The sequence below is a fragment of the Dendrobates tinctorius genome, unplaced genomic scaffold (genome assembly GCF_039654945.1).
Source record: "Dendrobates tinctorius isolate UK_male_01 unplaced genomic scaffold, ASM3965494v1 ptg000083l, whole genome shotgun sequence".
Taxonomy (NCBI): domain Eukaryota; kingdom Metazoa; phylum Chordata; class Amphibia; order Anura; family Dendrobatidae; genus Dendrobates; species Dendrobates tinctorius.
In genome coordinates this window covers 386,158-401,985 of record NW_027361751.1, presented here as the reverse complement: position 1 = coordinate 401,985, position 15,828 = coordinate 386,158, and the positions used below count along the sequence as shown (strand labels likewise).

Below are 15,828 nucleotides of genomic sequence, written 5' to 3'. Positions count from 1 at the left end.
TCAAAACCGCAGAAAAACTGTGCGGAAAAATCCGCACCATCTGCACTGTGGGTGCAGATAGGGAATAATGGTACTGTACACCGCAGCAAAAACTGCTGCGGACCCGCAGCGGCCAAATCCACTGCGGAACCACAGCAGAATCCGCAGCGTGTGCACACACCCTAATACCTATCCATGAAAATTTTAAAAAATAAATAAATAAATAAAAAATCTACCTAGATAGAAAGGGTAGGAAATTCTCTGGCAAAGCAGAGGTGAAGTATCTAACAAAATTATCAAGTTTGTAATATAATAGATCGAATTTTAGGTATAAAAATAAACCATGCCAGCAATAAAAAAGGAAACTATAGACATTTTATTTGTAAAATGAAAAAAATATTACATCACTTATCTGTAGAGATTACGTCTCATTATTACAAAGTATGCCCCAGAAATAGGTAAATGAAATGACAAGTGTTCCCACTAATTGGTCACAGCTGCAAAACGTTAATTACAGATAATTAAAAACTATGAAAAAAGAAAAAAAATACAAAATATTTTTTTTTTAATTACATCATTGCCCACATAAGTACTATTTATAAATGGATGTACACAGGCTTCCATATAAGTAGCTTCTAAACATTTTCACAATAAAATATTATGTACAATATGTAAAATATTCTGCAACGATTAAAGAAGACAGATGTCCGCTCACATTTGACTATTCTTGCTGTCACTGAGACAGAACCTAATGGATCCCATTATAATTTAAGGTGTCATCGTCCATCTTTGGTGTTGGTTGTGTGATAGTTCCTGCACTGAATAGTGACTTTTGTTTAAAAAAAAAAAAAAAAGCCACAACTCAAACGAGAGAAAAGTGTCATGACGCCATTTGCAAAAATTACTCTTCCCAAATGCTAATTAAATCCATCATTCCAGGTCATGACCTTGTCATACTCCTGAATTCTCTGCTTAATGTGAGAGAGCTTGTTCTTCAGATACTCGCAGCGCTCCTTTTTCTCCAAAAATGTAGGATCCTATTAAGAAACAAATGTATTAGTTAGCCTGCATTTCACCGTTACGGCACAATCATTCACATATTGTACAAAGACCAGTGTTAAACAGCCAACATTAAAACAGGCTGGATGCTCAAAGTTCATTTTGTGTTGAGAAAGAAGACGTAGTCTAATGTCCAACTGATATTGTTGGAAAAGATAAATATAGTTCCATTCAACGCTATTTAAAGGGATTGTCCACTACTGGGACAACACCTTCTCAATCACTAATTTCCTCCAAGTAAAATAAAAGCAGCTTTACCTCACCTCCGATGCAGGCGCTGTTCCAGCAGTAACGGCACTGGATCTCTCGTCTTGCGTTACATGCAGTCAGTCAGGAGGAAGTGAGAGCTGCGGCCACTCTCTCACCTCCTCCAAATGTCAGTTAGGTCCCAAGGAGGGAAGAGTGAAGCAGCCACTGATTGGCTGAAGGGATCATGTGACATAATGTCACGTTATTCCTGGGAGAGTCTAACAATGTCACGCAATCCCTGGAAGAGCCAGTGCCGACACTGCACGATCCGTGCCGGCAACAGAGACAAGTATAGGTGTTATTTAACCCCTTCCCGACCAATGACGCCACATAGGCATCATGAAAACCTGTGCCAATCCGACCAGTGACGCCTATGTGGCGTCATGACTTTAAAGCCCCCCTGCGGGTCGGGTTACTACAAGGTCACCCAACCCGCAGATACAGGGGGCTTTGTTCTTCACCAAAGGGGGTGTGGCTTCATCCCCATGTGGCTACGATCGCTGTGATTGGCTGTTAAAAGTGAAACAGCCAATCAGAGCGATAGTAAAATTTCATCAATGAAAATTGATGAAATATTACAATCCAGCCATGGCCGATGCTGCAGTAGCATCGGACATGGCTGGAGACCCAGATCCGACCCCCCCTCCCCCACGACTCACGGGGCCGATCGGCCCCCCGATACCGACTGACGGCAGCACATCCACTCCCCTCCCCCTTCTCTCCGCTCCCCCACCTTCCGACCCCCCCTCACCCCCCTGTACCTCCGATGTACCTCCGATGTCCCTCTCCGGCTCCCGGTGTCCCGCCGTCCTGCTTCATGGGCGCCGCCATCTTGGAAAATGGCGGGCATATGCGCAGTGCGCCCGCCGGATGCAGATTCATTAATTCATTTTGATCACTGTGATAAACTCTCAGTGTGATAAAAATATAATGAAAAGTAAATAAACCCCCCCTTTATCACCCCCATAGGCAGGAACAAATAAAATAAAGAAATTATTTTTATTTTTCCATTAGGGTTAGGGTTGGAAGTAGGGTTGGAATTAGGGTTAGGGTTGGAATTAGGGTTAGGGTTGGAATTAGGGTTAGGGGTGTGTTGGGATTAGGGTTAGGGATGTGTTGGGGTTAGGGCTGTGGTTAGGGTTGGAGTTAGAATTGAGGGGTTTCCACTGTTTAGGCACATCAGGGGGTCTCCAAACGTGACATGGTGCAACCATTGATTCCAGCCGATTTTGCGTTCCAAAAAAAGTCAAACGGTGCTCCCTCCCTTCCAAGCCCCGACATGTGCCCAAACAGTGGTTTACCCCAACATATGGGGTATCAGCGTACTCAGGAAAAATTGCACAACAACTTTTGGGGTCTAATTTCTCCTGCTACCCTTGGGAAAATAAAAAATTGGGGGCTAAAAAATTATTTTTGTGGAAAAAAAAAATGATTTTTTTTTTTCACGTCTCTGCGTTATAAACTTCTGTGAAGCACTTGGGGGTTCAAAGTGCTCACCAGACATCTAGATAAGTTCCTTGGAAGGTCTAGTTTCCAAAATGGGGTCACTTGTGGGTTTTTTTTTTACTGTTTAGGCACATCAGGGGCTCTGCAAACATAACGACGACCGCAGACCTTTCCATCAAAGTCTGCATTTCAAAACGTCACTACTTCCATTCTGAGCCCTTACGCGCGCCCAAACAATGGTTCCCCCCATATATGGGGTACCAGCATACTCAGGACAAACTGGACAACAACTTTTGGGGTCCAATTTCTCCTGTTACCCTTGTGAAAATAAAAATTTGCGAGCTAAAAAATGATTTTTTTGAGGAAAGAAAATGATTTTTTATTTTCACAGCTTTGCGTTATAAACTTCTGTAAAGCACTTGGGGGTTCAAAGAGCTCACCACACATCTAGATAAGTTCCTTGGGGGGGTCTAGTTTCCAAAATGGGGTCACTTGTGGGGGGGTTCCACAGTTTAGGCACACCAGGGGCTCTGCAAATGTAATAGGACACCCGCAGACCATTCCATCAAAGTCAGCATTTCATAATGTCACTACTTCTCTTCCGAGCCCCGACGTGTGCCCAAACAGTGTTCCCCCCCCCCCCACATATGGGGTACCAGCGTACTCCGAACAAACTGGACAACAACTTTTGGGGTCCAATTTATCCTGGTACCCTTGTGAAAATAAAAAATTGCGCACTAAAAAATAATTTTTTGAGGAAAAAATTTTTTTTTATTTTCACGGCACTGCGTTATAAACTTTTGTGAAGCACTTAGGGGTTCAAAGTGCTCACTACACATCTAGATAAGTTCCATAAGGGGTCTATTTTCCAAAACGGTGTCACTTGTGGGGGGTTTTCACCGTTTAGGCACACACGGGCTCTCCAAACGCGACATGGTGTCCGATAACGATTGGAGCTAATTTTCCATTCAAAAAGTCAAATAGCGCTCCTTCCTTCCGGACCCTGCTGTGCGCCCAAACAGTGGTTTATTACCACATATGAGGTATCTGTGCGCTCAGGAGAAATTGCCCAACAAATTTTAGCATTCAATTTATCCTGTTGCCCATGTGAAAATGAAAAAACTGAGGCTAAAAGAAAATTTTTGTGAAAAAAAGTATTTTTTTTTTTACCGACCAATTTGTGAAGCACATGGGGGTTCAAAGTGATCACTATGCATGTAGATAAGTTCCTTGGGGGGTCTAGTGTCCAAAATGGGGTCACTTGTGGGGGATCTCCAATGTTTAGGCACACAGGGGCTCTCCAAATGCGACATGGCAACCGCTTAATATTCCAGCATGTTTTCCATTCAAAAAGTCAAATGGCGCTCCTTCCCTTCTGAGCCCTGCCGTGAGCCGAAACAGTGGTTTATAATCACACATGAGGTACCGGTGTACTCAGGAGAAATTGCCCAACAAATTTTAGGATCCATTTTATCCTGTTGCCCATGTGAAAATGAAAAAATTGATGCTAAAAGAAAATAATTTTTGTTGGAAAAATTAAAATGTCCATTTTTTCCTTCCATGTTGCTTTAGTTCCTGTGAAACACCTGAAGGGTTAATAATCTTCCTGAATGTAGTTTTGAGTAGTTTGAGGGGTGCAGTTTTTAGAATGGTGTCACTTTTGGGTATTTTCTGCCCTATAGACCCCTCAAAATGACTTCAAATGTGAGGTGGTCCCTAAAAAAATGGTTTTGTAAATTTTGTTGTAAAAATGAGAAATCACTGGTCAACTTTTAACCCTTATAACTTCCTAACAAAAAAAAAATTTTGTTTCCAAAATTGTGCTGATGTAAAGTAGACATGTGGGAAATGTTATTTTAGTAACCACTTTGTGTCACATAACTCTCTGGTTTAACAGAATAAAAATTCAAAATTTGAAAATTGCGAAATTTTCTAAATTTTTGCCAAATTTCTGATTTTTTCACAAATAAACGCAAAAATTATCGACCTAAATTTACTACTAACATGAAGCCCAATATGTCACGAAAAAACAGTCTCAGAATTGCTATGATCTGTTGAAGCGTTCCTGAGTTATTACCTCATAAAGAGACACTGGTCAGAATTGCAAAAAATGGCCTGGTCATTAAGGTCAAAATAGGCTTGGTCATGAAGGGGTTATCAAGGGGAATACATAGGGATTGAGAAGGCGTTGTCTGAGTAGTGGACCATCCCTTGAAATATTATACATGTGCTATTTTCTAGCCAACCACAGTATATTTCTGCATTACAGCCAGTAACATATTGTTGTTGGAGATTGCTACTTTTAAGCTGGGTGGACAAATACGATTTCTCAGGGCAGGTCTGGATAAATCATAGTCAGGCCTAAGAGCAGAGTATAGGACTCAGTTGAGCAATAATTACCACCCCTAACTCGTATCCCAGTAGCCCATCCCGCTACCGCACCAGTCACATCAGTCCAGAAAAAAAACAGAAAAGGAAAGCACGCTGTATTCAGATTAGTATAACTGCCTTCAAGAAAGGGAACCTGTCAGTAATAGTATTCTCGGGTAAGCAGAGGTCGTGCACAGGGCTGGGTAAAATATTGAGAGGGATACATTTTACATACAGAAAAAAAATAAAAAAATAAAAAAAAAGTCAAATTTCAGCGCATTGGATTGACTTCATGAGAGATATTTGACAAAAGTTTCACACTGCCCTATTCTGCACTACCTTGGCTTGTGCAGGGGTAATGTTTCTGACAGATTCCATTCAAAGGGAGCATAGGCACAAAAAAGGAAAAGTGCCCAGTCGGGAAGTCATAAAACGAGGTTAGAATGGCTTAGTTGCAATTCAGTTATTATAGAATTAAAATACGACAAATGATTAAAGTGCTGTAAAATTATGTTTCTCTATGTTCAGTTTAGCAGATGAATGAAGAGACCAGAATCTCTTCTCGTCACTATGATTCTATGTGCACTGAATATACTCACGTTCTTTTTCTTCTGATATTCCTGCAGAACCTTGGAAATTCGTTCATATTCCTGGAAAAAGTAAGAAAAACACGAATTTTAGTACACCACCCCTTATAAACAGAAAGTTTAGGTTGCATACCTGGCATTTAATAAAAAGATTCCATTGTATAAGTGCGAAATATGGAAATATACAAACGCAACTTTGGAATTCTAGTTATTTTGCGTGAATAATAATAATAATAATAATAATCTTTATTTTTATATAGCGCTAACATATTCCGCAGTGCTTTACAGTTTGCACACATTATCACCACTGTCCCCGATGGGGCTCACAATCTAAATTCCCTATTAGTATGTTTTTAGAATGTGGGAGGAAACCGGAGTGCCCGGAGGAAACCCACGCAAACACGGGGAGAACATACAAACTCCTTGCAGATGTTGTCCTTGGTGGGATTCGAACGCAGGACGGCCACTGTGCCGCCCCGGGGGGCGCCGGAGAGCTGCGAATTCCAAAGTGGAACTGAGAAAGTGGGATATACATAAATCCCCGCAGTACTTAGAAGATTGATAGCAGCGGTGGGGCACCCAAAATAACCCCCCGGCGGCAAATTTTTAGAGCGAGATTAGCTTGCTGGATATGTTTTTGGTCACATGGTGCCAGTGGTGGGATAACTAAGATAAGCCCCCACTGTCCCTGTGATAGCCGTGTGCCGGCAGGGTGTCTCGCCCCTCCGTCCGCTGATACACCGGTGTCAGTGGTGGGATTGTGACATAGTGGTGACACAGGGTCCGCTGTCCGTCACGTTTTGGTGGCGGCGGGACCCCCGTTAGTCGCCGTATCGGGCGAACAGCGGTGGGCTCACATAAGAGATTTGCACTTTTTTTCAGCATTTTACCCTTGTAGTATTCGCTTCATGTATTTAGGTGTGTATTTAAAATGTTGTATAGAGAGATTTCACTATAAAATAATATAATAGCATCCATAGAAGACAAGTTGTGGTGTATACAACTTGTAGAGCGCATTTGTGATGATCAGTTTGTCAAGGATAACCTAGTGATCATTTAGGAACATAGGAGATCTAGTCTGTAAATGGCTAATTACTTTACATACGATCAATATGATAGCTAGAATAAAAAAAAAAAAAAAAACACAATGGCCCAATTCATGAATAAAACACCCTCATGTTTGGACGAAAAAAGTGGATCCACCAACTGGATTGAATAAAAAACTTCTCCTTTAATTCACATAAAGAAAAAAATTGTACAGACAAGCTAAAAACAGGATGACTGACGCATTTCTGGCCGAAGCCCTTAGTCGTAGAATATGCATATGTGGCGCCCCTGAGGCCCAGTCGCCACAGAGGTACTGCACCTTTTCCTAAGGTGTAGTGCCCCATCAACTAGGTAAGTTGGGAACTCCTTTCCACACTCCAACACCTGCATCCCACACACAGGATAGTTCAGTAGGTCCGCCTAGCAGCTTCAGGATGGGTGTAGCAGAGCACCCTTCGTGGAACCCTGCTTCGTAACACAAGATGTGCTGGGAGGTGGGTGGAGTTAGTATAAAAGAGAGGGAAAGTTGAGGATAGTAGGTCAGTCTGGGGTGAGTCCCAGAGAAGAAGGTCAGTCTGACGGGAAGTCAGGCGAGAGGAGTTCAGTTCTGAAGTTAGTTTTGAGTTCAGTTTGAGTTCAGTTTAGAAAGAGTGCTGCAGCTGCCTCAGTGATCTGAGCCAGCTGGCACGGGAAAGAGAAGACAAGGAGAAAGACGTAGACCTGCAACCTAAGCTTCCATAAGAGGGAGAAGGAACAGCGCGGCGAACAGAGAGGAGTTGTGGGTTGGAAGAGGAACCCTGCCTATAGGTTCTCAGCGCAAGGCCGGGGCCCGGTCCCCGAGGTTGTATGGACACTTACGGTTCTGCAGCAGACATCGGTGGAGTAGTTGGCTGTAAATGCACTACTCCCATCCAAGACTTGGGACACAACAGCAACCGATTTGCGAGCCAGGACTCTGAGAGGAGTCCCCGATAGAGGCTACAGCTGTCTGTCATACAAGTGAGGTTCTAGGAATATCTGACAGGAGGAATTCCAGAGAACTACGGTACTGGAGTTCTCCACACTAAAAGGCGCAATAGAGGAGTTGTTCAGGAAAGGCACATGTTGGCGGAGTGTTGGAGAGGAGAACCCTGAGAGGTTGCCCGGGAGGTTGAGTCTCTACCCCGGAGGACACGGCACGGAGGCGGGCACCAGTGGGTACCACGAACTGTGAGTAAAGCTTTGAAACTACAAGCCCTGGTGTCCTCCATTCATTCGTCGCTAACACCTTCAGCACCGCTACATTGGGTACCAGCATCTATACCATTCTGCGCCTCTCCTCATCCATTGTGAAAAATGAGGATGAATGAACTCATGGAGATCAACATCCAACACTGCGGAGACACCATCACGTGTTTCTCAACGCAGTGATTCTAGAGCACTGCCCCCATCCCTTATGGGAAATATGCAAAACATGCAAAACAGAAGCCGCGGAGACACCATCACATGTTTCTCAACGCAAGCAATGACCAGCCAGGTCTTTCCACGGGAAGGAACAACCACGGGAAGGGCAGTCTCCAATGAAGGAAACCACCTATGCCAAAACATGGTATCCATCCACAGACAGCTGTTTCGGGGTATTGCCCCTCATCAGTGTGGAGTAGGAAACTGGCTGGTAGGAACAATGCCTAGTAAAAGACTGTGAAAAATGAGGATGAATGACCTCATGGAGATCAACATCCAACACTGCGGAGACACCATCACGTGTTTCTCAACGCAGTGATTCTAGAGCACTGCCCCCATCCCTTATGGGAAATATGCAAAACATGCAAAACAGAAGCCACGGAGACACCATCACATGTTTCTCAACGCAAGCAATGACCAGCCAGGTCTTTCCCCGGGAAGGAACAACCACGGGAAGGGCAGTCTCCAATGAAGGAAACCACCTATGCCAAAACATGGTATCCTGGCTGGTCACTGCGTTGAGAAACACGTGATGGTGTCTCCGCAGTGTTGGATGTTGATCTCCATGAGTTCATTCATCCTCATTTTTCACAGTCTTACTAGGCATTGTTCCTACCAGCCAGTTTCCTACTCCACACTGATGAGGGGCAATACCCCGAAACAGCTGTCTGTGGATGGATACCATGTTTTGGCATAGGTGGTTTCCTTCATTGGAGACTGCCCTTCCCGTGGTTGTTCCTTCCCGGGGAAAGACCTGGCTGGTCATTGCTTGCGTTGAGAAACATGTGATGGTGTCTCCGCGGCTTCTGTTTTGCATCTCCTCATCCATTGCACCTACACTTCCCTGGGACTACAGCTCCACCTGTGGGGAGCTACACCATCTTTGCTGCACCACACCATCAGTCCCAGTGGATCTGCATGCAGCGTTGGCTCAACATCTTACTTGCCAAACACCACGGGTGGCGTCATGAACTATCCATATAAACTATACTATTAACATCACCGCTATTGATATTGGGCGCCCAGGGCCACAGACCGGGTCACCGCTGCTGTGACACATCCCCCTGACACCGGCCCGGTACCGAGTACCCCGCTGCCCTGGGTGTGAGGGGCGACCCACATGCCAGGAACACGTCTGAATATCATCCTGTTTTTAACTTGTCTGGACTATTTTTTAATGATGTGAAATAAAGGAGGTTTGTTTTATTGCAATCCAGTAGGTGGATCCACTTTTTTCGTCTATTTATCCAGTGGTCAAAATGACTTCGGACCCTAACTGCAGTATTGGAGGCTACACATAATTCACACGGTGAGGCATTATTCCCCCTTTTTTTGTTTTGTACCTTCATATTTGGTGACTGTTGGTGTTTGTGCAACAGGTTGAACCAGCTCTGTCAAAGTGAGCAGAGCTGGAATGGGACAGGGCTTGGCAAATTCATCAAAAGTTGTGGTGTAACTTGCATCAGTCCTTAAAAGAGTAACATTTCTGGTGGTGGAGTAATACACTTTTAGGATGTGGTCAATTCATTGAGAGGCGTGCGCCTCTTACTCCAGGATACCCCTCATCAAGACTGGCGGACAAAATGTGAATCTTAATATAAAAATGTGAGTCTCAATGATATAATCTGGCCCTATGTCTAAGCCATTTGGCATCTATATCAATGATACTCGTGGTATATTGGGTTTCTTCCTGATTTTTTATGGATGTTGCTGTGTTAAAAAAATAAAAAGGTTTACGTCTTTGTTTCAAATACTAAGTCCTGTCCTAATAGCCGACATCAGAAGCATTACATAGAAATGGGTGGAGCTCTGGAATTGATGTTATTAGTAGAAACAGCAATTAGTCAGCTGCTGTAGTGTGGGCAGATGCATATTACATGCTGAGGTGTAATCTGGCGCTGGTAAATATCACACTCCCTATATAGTGATTACACCTTATTGTCACACGTGACAAAACAGCTGGAAACGATCTTCTGGATTGTCCTGATAGAACACGTATTACAGTGTACTGGACTGGTAAAATGTTGTGCACCCTCGTACATCCATCGTTCCTGACGATATCACAATCACAGTGAGATATCACGTGCATACTTTTTCCATATTGCAGGCGGTATTACCAGATACTGTAGGCCTCGTCACCCTGCCTCTGCTCAGAGATGATGTAACTCCAAGGAAAATCTTTACAATGTTCCCACTATGATTAATACATTACTATTTATATATTGCTGGCAGGGTGGAGCTCTGTATAACATATGTATTGTTTCCCAAGAATTCAATTGTAAAGCAAGGTGCCCCAGCAATCAGCAGTTACAGCAGGGGAAAGAAGCCGGCAGTCACCTGGCAGTGGCTACTTCTGGTTTGTAAAACTGAATTACATCATGGTCATGGCAAAGAGGCGTTGATGTGGCTTTACCCTCGTGATTATAAGAGAGGGTAGGAGAGAATGAACTGATGAGACATAACATTTATTTTAAAGTTAAAGTCGTTGTCATAGACTCACACATGAACACTTGAATGGGAGACAAACATCAGTGCTTGAAGGTAGCCACTAAACGTATGGAGCTGCGGTATTGCACGCCAAACATCCAGCCACTACCAGAGCAGATAGCAGCTAATAGGTGGGAGTGCCGGGTGTCGGACCCTCACCAATGTTATACCATACTACTACAGTTAGGTCATCAATATGAAAGCCCTAGACAGCTAATTTAAAGTTTTCACACAACATAGGTTACTAAACAAAATTACTATGTGTGCTCTTATAGTTAAAGGGAACCGGTCATCAGAATAATGCTGCACGAACCACGAGAACAGGAATCAGATACTGACTGTGTGATTGCTGCCTGGTAGGATTTACTCTGAAGAGCTACAAAGCTTTAGGTTATGAGCACAAGTTGCGGATTTGCTGTGGATCCGCAGAGTTTTTTCTACGCGGAATTGCACAAAATCTGCAAAGGATTGCTCAAGCAATGTTAATCAATGGGAATCCAGAATTGGTGTGCACATGTTGCGGAAAATTCCCTCCTTATTTGCAGTGTTTTATTTTCTGCAACATGTCAATTGTTTTTGCAGATCTGCAGCGTTTCTGTACCCATTGACTTACATGGAGTCAGTCAAATCCACAGCCAAACCACAGGTGTAAAAAGGTTTGCGGATTTACTGCAGATTTGTGTGCTAAAAACGCTGCAGAAAGGAATTGATGTCAGAAGGAGGAAGTGTGTGTGGGCGGAGAATAGGCACGCGGGTGGGTGTGTACACCCAGGCGTCGTCTGATGGGACTACTACTCCCATCCGAATATATCTGCTGTCACATATGAGTTACAGCATGAGCCAATGATGGGAGAGATAAATTGTTAAACAAAAAAAAAATTTTTTTTACATCATTATATACACAATACATACTCACCAAACACTTAATCCCCGACACCCTCGTCTCCTGCAACAAAAATAAAATAATAAACCAACGTATACTTACCTTTCTGCTGTAGTCCATTTCATAATGATTGTCATGGGACAATCTCACATGTGTAGAACAGATGTGACCACTCTACCTGGCTTCCGGCGATACACTGACAGGAGGTGATCACTCCCCCAGTGTATTACTGCGCCACCATGAGAGTTCACCAGAGTTCATCACCTCATCAGATCCGGTGCTCTCACTTGTGGCACCACTGCGTGAGAAAATTTTCACGCAGCGGTGCCGTAAGTGAGAGCATGAACTTCGGTGAACTCCCAGTGATACACTGAGGGAACGATTATCTCCTGTCAGTGTGTATCATCGGAGGCCGGGTAGACCAGTCACATCTCCAGATGTGACTGTTCTATACGCGAGATCATCGTGGGACACTTGGCAAAGGACTAAGTCGGACAGAGATTATTATATGTTGGTTCATTATTTTATTTTTGTTGCAGGAGACAAGGGCGTCTGGGATTAGGCGTTCAGCAAGTATGGTTAATTAAGATTCAATAAAAGAGTCTGTGTGATTATTTCAAATAAAGAACTTTTATCTGGCTGTGTCTTTATTTACCATGTAACTACTGTATCAGGTTAGTAATTGATAGGTGTCTTATAGATGCCTCTCCATTACTAACCTGTAGGCAGATGTCACCTGACAATACAAAGATGACACCAACTCCACAAATATGTACCCCACTTGCCACCGCTACAGGGCAAGTGGGAAGAGCGAGGCTAAGTGCCAGAATTGGCGCATCTATAAAATGCGCAATTTCAGGAACAGCTGAAAGCTGATGTTTTTAGCATGGGGGGTTGCCAATATCCATGGCCCTTTCCCAGGCTATTAATACCAGCCCACAGCTCTCTACGTAACCTCTGCTGGTTTGATTTTATAGCGGGACCCCATGTTAATTTTTTTCTGGGGTTCCCCTGTAAACTAGCCAGTGAAGGCTAAGCAAACATCTGTGAGCTGATATTAATAGCCTGGGAACCTTTATGGCTATTGGCTTCTTCCCAGACTATTAACATCTGCCCTCAGCAGTCAGTTTTCCCTCTGCTAGTTAAAATTATGCGGGAGCCCATGCAATTTTTTACTTTTTTTTTTTTTTTTAAATAAACAGATATTGCATTTCATGCACATTTCTGACAGTTGCTTTTTTGTTACAGCATATGTAGGTTAATTATGTTAATGCTCCTACATAGGCGCGCGTGTGTGTGTGTGTGTGTGTGTGTGTGTGTGTGTGTGTGTGTGTATATGTCTTTATTTAACCCCTTTACCCCCAAGGGTGGTTTGAATGTTAATGACCGGGCCAATTTTTACAATTCTGACCACTGTCCTTTTATGAGGTAATAACTCTGAAACGTTTCCATGAATCCCAGCGATTCTGACAATGTTTTCTCGTGACATATTTTACTTCACGTTAGTGGTAAAATTTCTTTGATATGACTTGCGTTTATTTGTGAAAAAAATGGAAATTTTGCAATTTTCCAACTTTGAATTTTCATGCCCTTAAATCACAGAGATATGTCACACAAAATACTAAATAAGTAATATTTCCCACATGTTTACTTTACATCAGCACAATTTTGGAACGAAAATTTTTTTGTTAGGAAGTTATAAGGGCTAAAAAATGACCAGCGATTTCTCATTTTTTTTACACCACCATTTATTTTTTAGGGACCACATCACATTTGAAGTCACTTTGAGGGGTCTATATGATAGAAAATACCCAAAAGTGACACCATTCTAAAAACTGCACCCCTCAAGGTGCCCAAAACCATATTCAAGAAGTTTATTAACCCTTCAGGAGCTTCACAGGAATTTTTTGAATGTTTAAAAAAAAAAAAAAAAATGAACATTTAACTTTTTTTCACAAAAAAATTACTTCAGGTCCAATTTTTTTTATTTTACCAAGGGTAACAGGAGAAATTGGACTGCAAAATTTATTGTGCAATTTGTCCTGAGTACGCTGATACCTGTTATTTGTGGGGGTACCACTGTTTCGGCGCATGGCAGAGCTCAGAAGGGAAGGAGCGCCGTTTGACTTTTTCAATGCAAAATTGGCTAGAATTCAGATCGGACGCCATGTCACGTTTGGAGAGCCCCTGATGTACCTAAATAGTGGAAACCCCCAACAAGTAACCGCATTGTGGAAACTAGACCCCCAAGGAACTTATCTAGATATGTTGCGAGAACTTCGAACCCACAAGGGCTTCACAGAAGTTTATAACGTACAGCTGTACAATTAAAAAAATCATATTTTTTCCACAAAAATTATCTTTTCACCTCCAATTTTTATTTTCCTAAGGGTAACAGGACCCTAAAAGTTATTGTGCAATTTGTCCTCAGTACGCTGATACCCCATATGTGGGTGTAAACGACTATTTGGGTGCATGCCAGAGCTCGGAAGGGAAGCAGCGCCATTTGACTTTTTTGGCTGGAATTGACACCATGTCGCGTTTGGAAAGCCCCTGATGTACCAAAACAGTGGAAACCCCCCACAAATTACACCATTTTGGAAACTAGACCCCCCCAAGGAACTTATCTAGATGTGTGGTGGTGAGAACTTTGAACCCCCAAGGGCTTCACAGAAGTTTATAATGCCCGGGCGTGAAAATAATAAAATCATTTTTTCCACAAACATGATCTTTTAGTCCCCAATTTTTTTTATTTTCCCAATTGTAACAGGAGACTCAAAAAGTTGTTGACCAATTTGTCTTGAGTACGCTGATACCCCATATGTGGAAGAAAACTACTGTATGGGGACACGTCAGGGCTCGGAATGGAAGTAGTGACGTTTTGGAATGCAGACTTTGATGGAATGGTCTGCGGGTGTCATGTCGCGTTTGGAGAGCCTCAGATGTGCCTAAACTGTTGAAACTCCTCCCCACAAGTGACCCCAATTTGGAAACTAGACCCCCCATGGAACTTATCTAGATGTGTGGTGAGCACTTTGAACCCCCAAGTGCTTCACAGAAGTTTATAACGCCCGGGAGTGAAAATAAAAAAAATCATTTTTTTTCCACAAAAATGATATTTTTGCCCCCAATTTTTTATTTTCCTAAGGGTTACAGGAGAAATTGGACCCCAAAAGTTGTTTTGCAATTTGTCCTGAGTAGGCTGATACCCCATATGTGGGGGTAAACCACTGTTTGGGCGCATGGCAGAGCTTGGAAGGGAAGGAGCACCATTTGACTTTTTCAACGCAGAATTGGCTGGAATTGAGATCAGATGCCATGTTGCATTTGGAGAGCACCTGATGTGCGCAAATAGTGGAAACCCCCAATTCTAACTCAAACCCTAACCCCAACACACCCCTAACCCTAATCTCAGCCCTAGCCCTAATGGGAAAATGGAAATAAATACATTTTTTAAATTTTATTATTTTTCCCTAACTAAGGGGGTGATAACGGTGGGTTTGATTTACTATTTATGGCGGTTTTTATGTTTGGCAGCTGTCACACGCTAAGGCTAGTTTCACACTAGCGTTTGAGCGCAGCGACGGCCTGCGCACGGCCGCCGCTAAGCCCCGCCCCCTGCCGCGCCTCCGCCTGTAGCTCCGCCCACCGGCGCATGACGCTGCATGCGCCCTGCGTCCCCTATCTTTATCACTGGGGGCGCAGGCCGTGCGCAGTATGCGTTTGGCGGCGCATGCGTCCTTTTGACGGTGCGCCGACCTGTGCCAAACGCAGCCTGCTGCAGGTCCCCGCCATTTTGGATCCGGGGACCTGCAGGGAAGGAAGCCCCCGGAGCAGCGCTGCACATCGTGCTGCTCTGGGGGTCTCAGGGAAGCATGGAGGGAGCCCCCTCCCTGCCGATGCTTCCCTAAATCCCCGGTACACTGCGATCGTGTTTGATCGCAGTGTGCCAGGGGTTAACGTGTCGGGGTGGTCCGTGACCACCCCTGACACATAGTGCTGGGTGTCAGCTGTGATAATCACGTGGGGGGTTAAGGAAGATTTCAATTTTTTAGCATTGTGATTAAAATTAGTTGTAGGTTTCAATTTAACTCCTCAGGTCTTTGCTGTGGAGACTATTAACTGATTAGCTGTAAAATTACCTGCAGTAATAATAGGACGTTAGGAAAATATAAAAATGGTAATCTCCCCATACATTTGTATAGGGGCACTGAAGGTGACCTCAGCTAATGTATATAGCAAATCATACAAAGAAAAGACATGGGTGTAAGCAGGGTG

The 15,828-nt window shown here is 43.5% G+C and overlaps 1 protein-coding gene across 2 annotated transcripts in view; it reads right to left on the bottom strand.

Annotated features, from left to right (window-relative positions):
- Positions 1-332: 332 nt before the first annotated feature.
- MARVELD2 (MARVEL domain containing 2) overlaps positions 333-15,828 on the bottom strand; it is a 75,337-nt gene continuing 59,841 nt past the window's right edge. For both annotated transcript variants that reach the window (XM_073584025.1, XM_073584026.1), the window contains exons 6-7: positions 5,703-5,753; positions 333-1,016 (exon numbers count right to left, since the gene is read on the bottom strand). In XM_073584025.1, coding sequence (XP_073440126.1) covers positions 897-1,016; positions 5,703-5,753 — 171 coding nt within the window. In that variant the 3' untranslated portion in view covers positions 333-896. The remainder of the gene's footprint in view (positions 1,017-5,702; positions 5,754-15,828) is intronic.